The sequence below is a fragment of the Crinia signifera genome, chromosome 4 (genome assembly GCF_055691185.1).
Source record: "Crinia signifera chromosome 4, ASM5569118v1, whole genome shotgun sequence".
NCBI lineage: Eukaryota > Metazoa > Chordata > Amphibia > Anura > Myobatrachidae > Crinia > Crinia signifera.
The window spans coordinates 16429106-16441590 of record NC_139220.1 but is presented as its reverse complement, the minus strand read 5'-3'; the positions used below and the strand labels follow the sequence as shown (position 1 = coordinate 16441590).

General features: G+C 45.9%; 1 protein-coding gene across 3 annotated transcripts in view; it reads left to right on the top strand.

Moving 5' to 3' along the window:
* The window catches only part of DENND5B (DENN domain containing 5B), a 64846-nt gene that overhangs the window by 36301 nt on the left and 16060 nt on the right, over nucleotides 1-12485 (top strand). For 2 of the 3 annotated variants that reach the window (XM_083181236.1, XM_083181234.1), the window contains 4 exons: nucleotides 3036-3572; nucleotides 4566-4797; nucleotides 6757-6907; nucleotides 8078-8171. In XM_083181236.1, the coding sequence (XP_083037362.1) occupies nucleotides 3036-3572; nucleotides 4566-4797; nucleotides 6757-6907; nucleotides 8078-8171 (1014 nt within the window). Of the gene's footprint in view, nucleotides 1-3035; nucleotides 3573-4565; nucleotides 4798-6756; nucleotides 6908-8077; nucleotides 8172-10862; nucleotides 10974-12485 lie in introns of all 3 variants that reach the window. The other variant, XM_083181237.1, reaches the window with a different exon arrangement.

Sequence of the window (12485 nt, the reverse complement as noted above, 5' to 3'; positions counted from 1 at the left end):
TGCTGGTTTTGGTTACGTATAATGAGCGCTTTTACCATACAGGCCAAAGGCGACTTGCAATCGCAGCCCTAAATATAATGCAGTTATGTGCAAGCGATACATTACTAATCATTAGCTATCGTACGGTCTGGTGTTTGCTAATCTCGCAGTACTTCCTCTAATCACCAACTGCTTTTGAAGACCGGCATCGCCCCCGGGGGGCTTTCTCATTCCAAATCTTCCCTTTCACATTCAGTAATAAGCATGCAGTGTTGAAATTAAAAATGCCTGTGAAGCAAGGTCCCGACAGATAAGCGGTTTAGGAAATCAGCGCCGTCCTCGGACACGTGACACGCCGTAACCAATGCTCCGTGCTGCTGGCGGGTAGTTTTCTCAGCTACATCAGCTAAAGGACGTGTCTGTCTAAGCGGAACCAAAAGACACTGATTGAAATCGCATTAATATTCCCTTCCCACGCCGCGTTTGCGGAATCCGCTGATGTCCCGGCTCTGAGAGTCCCCTGGCTGACTTCTCAAAAGGACAGAAATTGAGATGGGGGTCAGCACACCATGATCTGATCAATTGGACACAATTGGCCAGATCAGTGAGCTTCTAGCACGTCCTGGTCTATAGCTTAGTGCTGAGATACAGACAGGAGTGTGCTAGAAGCAGGCAGCACACGACGGCACAGATGGAAAAGAGGGTGTGGCAGATGCAGGGTGCTAGAATGAGCACCCACAGCCCGTTAAAATATTTTGGCGATTGTAGGATGCGTGGGAGGCTCTCCAATCCAGTGATGGCTAACCTTGACACTCCAGCTGTTGTTAAACTACACGTCCCAGCATGCCCTGCTACAGTTTTACTATTTGTCCATGCTAAATCTGATGCAGAGCATGCTGGGATGTGTAGTTCAACAGCTGGACTGTCAAGGTTAGCCATCACTGGGTTAGTCCATCCAGCAGGTCATGTTTTCAGGATTTCTTGGCTCATCCTCAGGTGAGTTTTGCTGGATCAGTATTTTATCCCACGTTTCCAAAGGCAGGTTTGGAGTCTAAGGGGTAAATTTACTCAGATGGGAGTTTTTTTTTTTACTGTAGATGTGATGTTGCCCATAGCAACCAGACAGATGATATGTATTATCTTGTAGAAAATGCTAAATAAGTAGACTCTGGTTGCTATGGGCAACATCCCATCTTCGAGAGAACCTCCCATCTTCATAAATTTACCTCTAAGAGTTGGTTTGTGATTGGCTCTTTATTTCAGCCTTCTGCCTGTTCAGGGTGCGAAGGAACCTGATCACCAGTGTATACACAAATGACCGTTAGATTGTAGACATTAGGACAGGGGTGGCCAATCCGGTCCTTCGAGATCTGCCAATGGTCCACATTCCCCAGACCTCCTAGCTGGTGCACAGGTGCAGTCATTACTGACTGTCACATTCCCCAGGTCACCTAGCTGGTGCACAGGTGCAGTCATAGCTGGTGCACAGGAGCAGTCATTACTGAGTGTCACATTCCCCAGATTACCTAGCTGGTGCACAGATGCAGTCATTACTGAGTGTCAGATTCCCCAGGTCACCTAGCTGGTGCACAGGTGCAGTCATTACTGACTGTCACATTCCCCAGGTCACCTAGCTGGTGCACAGGTGCAGTCATAGCTGGTGCACAGGAGCAGTCATTACTGAGTGTCACATTCCCCAGATTACCTAGCTGGTGCACAGGTGCAGTCATTACTGAGTGTCAGATTCCCCAGGTCACCTAGCTGGTGCACAGGTGCAGTCATTACTGAGTGTCAGATTCCCCAGGTCACCTAGCTGGTGCACAGGTGCAGTCATTACTTACTGTCACATTCCCCAGATCACCCCCTAGCTGATGCACAGGTGCAGTCATTACTGAGTGTCAGATTCCCCAGGTCACCTAGCTGGTGCACAGGTGCAGTCATTACTTACTGTCACATTCCCCAGATCACCCCCTAGCTGTTGCACAGGTGCATTCATTACTAACTGTCACATTTCCAAGACCACCTAGCTGGTGTTGTGCAGTCACTACTAACTGTCACATTTCCCACATCACCTAGCTGGTGCACAGGTGCAGTCATTACTAACTCACATTTCCCAGATAACCTAGCTGGTGCACAGCTGTAGTCATTACTACCTGTCACATTTCCCAGATCACCTAGCTGGTGCACAGGTGTAGTCATTACCCAACTAACATGACCCAAATCACCTAGCTTGTTCACAGGTGCAGTCATTACTGTCACATTTCCCAGACCACCTAGCTGGTGCACAGGTGCAGTCATTACTAACCGTCACATTTTCAAACCTGCTGCATTCATTCCTACTATAGATCCACAGGTTGCCTGACCAACATGAACTGTTTGTAGATCTTGAGGACAGGTTTGGCCACCCCTGCATTAGATACAGGCTTTGTGTAATCTGGGTGAGATCCCATGAAACTGCCATGTTCAGTGCCATGTACCTGTTGGCAGCCTGAACACCTTTTCCCAGCAGAATGAGGTCTGATCCGGCTTATTGGTCCATGTGATGTAGACAAAGTTACAGATGTTCTCTTGTATGTAAATGTAGCATGCATTATTAATGAGGCAGGCAGATGGGTGACTAATTGCAGGGATCCTGCTCCATTGTGCTTCACTAAAACTGAACAAACTGTATTAACCCCATTATTGGTTGCTCAGTAAAGTCTTTTGAAATCTCTTTTTCTCTTTAACTGTGTGTAAATTCTTCAGAAAGTGTTACATTTGTGTGGTTAATATATAGGAACTCACTTATTCAATGCTGCCATTACGACAGGATTGAAGATCTGTTTTGTGGGAAACGCCCACGGATTGTCGAATTCATGGCCGTTTTCCAACAGTCTTTTTCCGACAGTCGGTACTTTGAATACAGACTGTCGATGTACTGTCTCATATGGCCGGGATTTCAACAGTCTGGATGTCGCGACAGTTGGAATCTGGGATTTGATACCCCCATTGACTGTTCGCTTGTATACAGTGTTTCTGGTTTATTTGCTGATGTTTATTTGACCTTCTCGTTCCAGGCTAACCTTTGTTTTGTGGATATCGACAACCACTTCATTGAACTACCTGAGGAATTCCCCCAGTTCCCCAACAAACTGGAATTTATCCAGGAGATCTCTGAGGTCCTCCTGAGCTATGGCATCCCACCAGAGGGCAACCTGCACTGCAGCGAGAGCGCCACCAAGCTGAAGAGCCTGGCGCTGGATGACTACGTCAATGACAAAAAGAACGGAAACATATCCAGCCATAACATTAACATGTACGAGCTGCTCAAGGGCAACGAGACCATGGCCCGCCTTGAGGCGCTCACTAAAAGGACAGGCATAAAGATGGAGAAGATCACCATCAGCATTCCCCTGACGGACACGGAGGACAACCACAAGCTCCAGTGCACAGAGAAGGAACTCAAAGACTACAAACTCAACGTTCAGATCCGGGAGGTCTTCGCCAACCGCTTCACACAGATGTTTGCCGAGTACGAGGTGTTCGTCATTCAAGGCGCACAGGACATGGAATCCTGGCTGACCAACCGAGAGCAGATGCAGAATTTTGACAAAGTAAAGTATATTCTCATTGGTCCAGTTTTGTTTTCGTTCCACGCGATTAGATTTCCTTCGTGTGCGTATAAGTAAATATTGCGTAAGTCCCGTCCTAGTATCTAATATCCTGAAACCCTGCATGTGCACTACTGCACAAATACCAGTCTTCATGTCCTTCAGGGAGGCTACATACCTTACCCCAAGATGGCCACCAAGATCACTACTGAACATGTGTAGACACCATCTTGTATATATTGGGTAGTAATATGGTGGGAGACTGAAGTCTCCTGTCTACCTGCTATGAGACACCTGGTTATTACCTGCTGTATAGCTGTGCCTGCATCCCTCTCCGTTTACAGTATACACTCACCAGCTGGTGGGCTGTATGAAACCCCACCCACTCCATCACCAGTGTACATGCAACAGTGAGTACAGCTGTGCACATTTTATATATTACTGCAAGGATATAAGAATTGAAGAACTCATTGTATCTCTCTTGAGGACATTCATTTTAGTGGTTAGGTATGTGGTTAGGTATGTGTTATGGTACAGCATTTCTTAACCAACTGCAGTCCCCAGGGTGTCCTGACAGTGCATGTTTTCCAGATATCCCCAGTATCACAAGTGAAATAATCACCACCGTTGTGGATCTTTTCAGACAGTAATGACTACACCTGTAGGTGAAATGGGACCAGTGTTGGGGGGTCCCCGGGTCCCAAAGGACCGGATTTGGGGAACACTGTGGTAGAGGTCCTTGTAGTGTCCATGTAACACTAATGATGCCAATATGTTCTCAAAACTCGGTCCTCAGTTTTGCAGGTCTCCTCACAGAATCTCAAGTGAAATAATTAGCTCCACCTGTGGATCTTTTAAAATGTGTCAATGAGTAATTAATGCACCTGTGCACCTGCTGGGTGACCTGGAAAACGTGAATGGTGTTGGGGCCCTGAGGACCGAGTTTGAGAACCACTGCGTTACTGGAACCAAATCTGATTTGTTGTTCAATTGTAGGCCTCGTTCCTGTCCGACCAGCCGGAGCCCTACCTCCCGTTCCTCTCCCGATTTATAGAGACGCAGATGTTTGCCACTTTTATAGACAACAAAATCATGTCTCTGTGGGAGGAGAAGGACCCTCTGCTCCGCGTGTTCGACTCGCGCATCGACAAGATCCGAATGTACAATGTGAGAGCGCCAGTAATCCGAACCACTACCTACCAGGCGTGCTCCACCTTAAAAGAGGCCGGTACGTAGCTCATTTTACTCCATATCCTCCTCAAAAGATTTATTCCAAAGCCTGCAAGCGTCATGTCAGATACTAAACTAACCTAAACTTAACCCCTTAAGCGGTGTGCCACAATGCGTTTTATGCATTACAGTTAAGCCAATAGGAGTCGGGGGGCGGGCCTAACTGTGTAATGCATTATGCTTATTCCCTGGATTGGAATCTGCGCTAACGCTGGCGATCGGCGCTGAAAATGTACAAATTTAAGTCACCTATAAGGGGGGGGGGGGGTGTTTTGTTTTTTTTGTTATTTTAAAGGGGTTTGGATCCAAATTTGGCCCAGTCCCCAATGTCCGGGGTTTGCGCATGTGTGACTGTGTGTATGGCGAGAGCACCGCTGACGGGCTGCGACTTCCACACACCTGCAGGCGTCACATAACACCGCTTGCACTGCAGGGCGGGGGAGCGTGTTTGTGTAATAACTGGTTCTGTCAGGTAACCTGCTAATCCTCCATAGACCGCTTTGTTAGAAAGCTTCGCCGCAGGCCACACTTCCTCATCCTAACATTGCGTAAGATACTGAGGGCCTAATTCAGATCTGCTCACTAATCAGCGTACATTCGCTGCCTAGCCATTGGTAAGCGCCGCCCCACCGTACGCACCAGTGGTTTGCACTTACGCAATCCCTCACCATCGGCCGGCGGAGCGAATTTGGACCAGTTTTTAGGTTTATTTGCTCTCCAGAGATTAGCTACATTTGGTTTTGAGTTCCGCAGGTAAAGAATTATGTTGAATACTGACCCACAACCGATCAGCACTGCTCGCCGTCGCAGCTCGCCATCGCAGCTCGCTGAGGTTCATTTAATATACCCCACAGTTGTAGCAGAGAAAATACAAAATCCAGGTAACTCTGGTACGCCTGGACATGCCCTGCTGCAGTGCAAGAGGACAAATATGTCCATTATGTTTGCATGCAGGGTAAATATCAGATGCTTTTGCATGTACTTTATTATTATTATTTATTAATATTATTATTACATGTCAATATAGATTAATCTAAAACTGTGTACACACGGTGCCATATTGCCAGTGATTTGTTTGTGCTGCAGCATTAAATAGCCGGATGCGCGCTCCCGTGTTCAGCCTTGTAATGGTTGCTGGTCGCAGGAGCAGCTGTTTCCCTATGCGGCTCCCCCAGCAGAGTCTCCTGTTCATCAGCGAATATCTCTAGTCGCTGATGAAAACTGGACACTGAGCAATATATTGCACCGTGTGTACACAGCTTTATTCTGCACACATGTGTTACATCTGACCCCCTGCAGGGCAGCATGTAAAGTTATCCTGTGTCTGCTTTACAACCAGCTCTGAATACGCCTTACTGCGCTGATACTTAAAAGCGTTACTCCTCGCATCGCATTCAGCCATTTTGGATACTGGTTCAATGCCGGTCGCCTAATAACCAGTGATGTCACACTGACGCGTCATTTATTGTGCGGAACCAAATGCCTTCTAATGATTATTGATACACAGGACAGGCATCGTCACACGCCTGGGGTTCTGGAACCAATAAAAGCAGCATTAAAGTATTTCTGCAACGTTGCCCAACTGCCTTATTACAGACATGACACAGTGATGGGTTTCCTGGAAGCTGGCAGAGCTCAGCGTACCAGGGTGACAGCTGTAACCCCTGCTGCCAGCGTGACTTAGTGCCTGGTACCCGGTGCCAAAATCTGTCAGCTGTTACACACCGGCACCCCAGTAATCGCAGCTGCTTTGCGTCACCTGGGTTAACTACCGAGGTTGATTTGAGGATTGTTTGAAACGTATGTTGCGCTGCGGAGTTGCAATTGTTCTAGTGTGATGGAAGGGATTGGACGCCGGTTTCATTCTTGCCTTGCCCGTCATGGCGAGTGTCGGCAAAAGAGCTAATTTTTTGCATATCACGTTATTGATGATTCTTTGCTTCGTTCCATCTCACAGCGCAGTCTATTGAGCAGCGACTCACGAAGATCGATCACACGGCCATCCACCCACACTTACTTGATATGAAAATCGGACAAGGGAAATATGAGCAGGGCTTCTTCCCCAAGCTGCAGTCCGACGTGTTGGTGAACGGGCCAATCAGTAACAAGTAAGTGATTTGCTTTTAGGAGACGTTACACATCCCGTCTCCATACACCGTGCCGCTACAAACGCATCATTGTCTCGTTTCCTCCAATCCTGCTCCAGAGACCTGGTGAGGGTTTTTTATAAAGGTTCTGTTATGCGATTGCGTGTATTTTCTGTTGCCTTTATCCCTCCCACTGAGTCCTCTGCAGCGGTTTTGGGGGAAGTGGCTGTCAGTCAAATCGTTATGGTTAGGCCACGCCCCAAAGTGCGTTCATCAGGTCCTGATGCAGGGGCTGCACATATCAACCAATCAGTTTCCACCTTTCACTATATGACTGGATGTGATTGGTACCTTCTCTTTTGGTTCACTTCTCCACTGTTTCGTCGGGAAACGGGCATTAGGCCGACACCACTAGGTTGCCTTGCTGAAAGGTCAACACAAGCATTTTGTCGGCAGTAAAAGGGTCGACATGGGGTTATTCACTGTTTTTTGAGCCGACATGTGCCGACAGGCGGTATTTCATGCACGACCATCCACTAGGGCGTGGTGGGAGAATAAAATAGTGTTCCCGAAGCATGGCGAGCGCAGCGGTGCTACGTATCGGTGTCCGTGTCGACATTCGGGGTCAAAAAGTGAAAACCGCCATGTCGACCTTTTGACTGTCGACCTTGCCCATGTGAACCTAATGCTTGTGTCAACCTAGAACCATGTCGACCTAATGACCGTCGACCAAATGAGCCATACCCGTTTCATCACCTCATATATGAACCCCGCGCTCCCCCTTTTTGTTCCATGTACAGATTTTGCTTTTTAGTTGCAGTGCTAAAATAAAGCCGACGAGCATCTGTGGGCTGCATGCAAAAGCAGCCAGTATTTACCCTGCGTGCACAAATAATACACAATTCCCCACCACCACCACCTTGCCCTGCAGGATGGTTTGTTCCTTGTGCATTAATTCCAGTATTTTCCCGCAATACATTTTAATGTTATGTTTTGCCCAGCACAGTAGACACAGACGGTGTATAAATGTCCTACGATGATGCATTTCCAGCTCCTGGCACCAGTATTGGGTACTTGATTAGAGATGTATTACACCGCAGCCCAGACACGTCTGATGCAGCACGAGGCCTGTGGTGTGAAATGTTTTCCCTCATCAGTATGCCTCCGTTAATCCTCGCCTTGTTTCCACAGTCGCTGGGTGAGCCGGAACGCCACGGCGCAGCGGAGGAAGGACCGTCAGCGGCAGCATACAGAGCACCTCCGATTAGACAATGACCTGAGGGAGGTACGTAGCGTGACTGCCAGCTCTGCACCGAGCGGCAGATGGTAGATTGCTCAGCCCTCATTTGTTTTATGGAATAATCATTCTTCCCCCTCTCTCCTCCGCTAAGAATTGCAGAATAAATTTTCAGAAGCTGTCAGATTCCGCCCACAATTTGGTAATAAAGGAATAATTAAAAATATAAATTTTCTGTTATATGTCAGATGTAAATTGCTGACAGGAAGCGGTTGTCCTGTGGGGCTGAAGTGGCGATTGTCTCCGTACACTATATTTGGGGCTCGACTCGTCCGGCGACGTCTCGCTTGTTTTTGCCCAGCTGGGGGTTTGTTCTTGTAGCCACTGAGCACACTAAATAATTGGTCACTCCGTCCCTTTAAATCACCGTAACGCATGACAAGCATGGTCGGTCGCCCCTGGCGATGGCATTTGGGAGAAGTTTACTAAAATGGGAGTTCTATTTCATATGTGGTGTTGCTATAGGAAACCAATCAGATGCTATCTATTATCTTCTAGAACCAGGGTGGGGAACCTTTTTTTTTTCTTACAAGGGCAATTTGAAAATGTATTAAAAATCCTTCGGAGGCCATATAAAAATGAGCAACTTTAAAAGTTCCCTGTTTTCCCCCCGTCCCATGCTCCGGCTGCCGCTGAATAACTGCTGCTGGATGCCCTTGTATTTTAAGTCCAGTGTCTGTGATTCTCTCACTCCAACAGCACCCCCCCACCTCCCCAACCAACCATTAACCCCTTCACTCACCTTTATCTTGGTATCAATTTCACATAAATCAGGCAAATCCTACCCAGGATCATTTTGAGCCGCACTGGTGTCCAGAGAAATGTGCAGCACACGTTGCGGTTGAACTCTGCAGCCAATCGGATATTTGTTGTCATTTCTAAGGTCACTACAAAGATGACCTAATCCTTAAAGCGCACATTTATCTATATTGATTCACAATGAGCCGTGATTGGGTCATTTCATCTATTCCCCAGAAAGCAGCTGAATTCTCCCAGTCTCCCTTAGTATAATTGTATTAATGGAACAGACTCCGGTCCCATCTCTCATTGTGTAATCTGCGCCACCTGCCCCCTGCATCTAGTTAGGAACATCCCCTTTGTCGCACTAGGTCTGGGGGTCACTCTCCGAGCCTTTCCCACAGTCTGGCGTCTCATTTACACGCAGCATCTGGATGATTCATGTTATTGTCCAGGGACTCATCAAACAGTAATGCGTAGCCCAGTCCAGGTGCCGTGCAGCACGTAATATCATTTTGGGTGTCCTCACAATGAAACCACGACTAATTAAATCAGTGTATCGTTACTAAGTAAGAATACGTTAGCAACGCTTGACTGGTTGTTAAAGCCGGTCACTTAATTATATTTGGCACGTTTTTGGTGAATGGTTTGTATTCACTTAACCGGTCTGTAAATTGCATGTTACTGTACAAATATTTAGAACTTAATTTTCTTTTGTTTCACGTCGGTTAGTATAGGAGATTTTAGTCTTATTTGTGTACGGAAGAGTTCACCCTCAACGTACTTTCTGCTTACAAACAGTAGGGGGCAGATACTGTGTAATTACTGTAATCCATTGTATACAAATGAGCAGATACTCATAGGAATATTGCAGAACTATGCAAGGAGAGGAATGGAGAATCCTCATCGCCACCTCCCGCACCTATTCCTCTCCTTGTTAATGCTGTTGGTCACTGTCATGAGTTCTGATTGGTCAGGTTTGTCCTTGTATCATTGGCCTATTCTTCTAGTGTAACCCCAGGTCCAGTCTATGCTGAATTTCCGCCACTCGTGGACCATAATGGTCATTTAATAACCTAGGTTTCTGCCCCGTCATCCTAACATATGACCGAACCTCATTCCGGGAACTGTGTCCGTATGCATTACCGTTCTTGTTTTGGTGGATTACTTGTCCCATCTGCGGCCTGGTCCTCTTATCACCACTTTTATTTTGTCTTCATATGTTGTGCTTGTCATGTACTTGCATTAATTTCATCTTCCGGTGTCCTATGTCAAACACTATGCCGTTTTCCTGCATTAATGTAGCCAAAATACGTAATATTTTACACGGGAGGCATCTGCATTGTTGTCCGTGAACAGCTGTTATACAGATGACACGGACCGGTCTCCGATAGCAGACAGTCCTCAGACGTGCAGGCCATATTCCAGATGTTCTATTCACTGGGACGCACAATGAGAAATCAACATTAAGCTGCTGTCTGGAACCCATTTTGTCAGATCACAAATCTACGTTACACAAATACTTAGAACCTTTGAGGTCTTTTTAGCGCATCTGAAAGTCTACACACCGCAAAGTGGTGGATCTTTATTCAGCCTACTAGACTATAGTGATATCACGGAGGCACGAGCCACTCGTGTGCCTCATTGTAATCTCCCCAGACCCCAGAAAAGCTGCATGCTGTTGAATTGTGTACCATTTGGTTTCAAATAATTAAGGAATTCTGGTTTCCTAAACTTAGAATTCCTTTTAAAAATGTTTTTCTTTTTATTGATTCTTGCTTTGTTTTTGTTTTTTGCAACCTTTTTGTTTTATGGTGTTTTTACTTTGCTATCTTTATTTACATTTGTCTTCTCTTTTCTTTTACGTCGGGTTCATGTGCATGCCTGCCTGCCTGTCTCATTTCTTGCTTTCTTGTGCCGTGTCTGCCACTCCTCCATAAGCCGTCAGAGGAGATTTTGATCCGTCAGAACTCCATGGCATTCTGGGAGTGGGATCAGGGGTTGGCTGCTCCGGCGCGGCCTCCCAAAAAATCCTTCTCTGAGTGCTGCCTGGTATGTTTGCTCACTTACAGCTGCTTTCTGTGTTCAATGTTGCTGGTGATAAAAAAAAAAAAACTAAACCTGGTGTTGTCGCATAGAGTGGACGAGAAATGCTTTGTAGTTTGTGCTGTTTTTATATAGTATGCATTGAAGCTGGCGTGTTTCGTCAGTTTTTTTTTTTTTTTTATTTACAAAACTTAACCTGTAGAATCGCTGCTTTGATGCTCTGTGAATAACAACTGCGAGTGTTTTGTAATTGTATCAGACGTATAATTACTGTAGTATTGTGTTCTAAATATTCACACTGAAATTGCTTTTATTTCATATCTGTATACACGCACATAAAAACATATTTACGCTTTACCGACAGCCGGACTAGAGAATCCGTCTGGAAACCTGCCACTGTACAGAATCTGCAAAGGCAATCAGAATTGTTTTAAAATTTGTTCCTATTAAGTGAAATTATATTGGCGCTAGAACCTGTATATTCAGCAGCCGATCAAATTAACTGGGAACCGATGACTTCACTTGTAAGGCAACTGTTGGCTGAGTCATTCAGTCCATTGTCTTTCTAGTAGGAACCAGTGACCTCACTGAGGAATGCTAGGGTTCATTCTAGCCCTCTGAACCTTTCAAAACCTGTGCAGTTCCTCTTTCCTGCCTGGGGTGTCACACCCTGCCTTGGTGCTTCTAGCACAGTCTAATCTGTATTTCATCAGAGAGATACAGGCCAAACTCTGCTAGTTTTTGAAAAAAGTGCAGGGTGCGAAAATGATTACTACATTAGATACAGCCTCCTGCTGTTTTGGGCATGAGGCACAAAATACCTCAATGAGGCTAATCCTCGATAGGGAACAGGAGACCTGGATTCTCACGGGTATTTACTTCCGCCTATGATTTAATTTGTATTGTAATGCTGGGATGATGTGCTTTTCCTAAACAGCACTGACAGGAATAACCTGGGTCATCAGCTACAACGCGCAGATTGACCTATCTGTATTTCTCAGTTTTACATATCCTATATTGAGTATTGGTTTTAGTAGCTTGGTCCTTTTTGCCCTTTCATTGTTTACAAGGTCTGCTTAAGATGCAAGATCGCCAATACTTCAGCGGAAATCCATATAAAGTGCTATGTCTGCTATCTGACGCGGTTCCGTTATTGAAACTGAAAAAAGAAGCTTAGAGGGGGAGGGGGAGATGTACTAAGCCTGTGGGAGAAAGTACAATCCGCTCCTGTCATGTTACAGGCTATGAGAAATGACAGTTAGGAGTTAATTGGTTGTTAGGTTGTATCACCTGTTTATCATGCTCCAAGGGTTAGTACCACTGGGGATATTTAAAATGAAGAATTTCCCCAGATTTCCCGCAATGGTTCACGGATCAGAAGATGGGCCGGTGATGTGTAGGGGTCTTAACTGGCATTTATATTATCCTGATAAATATGATCTTTTTGATCTACTAAAGTCTTAATCCCATGAAAATAAATGTAATGATCAAGTTAAGTACCTTTTTAAAATGTTCATT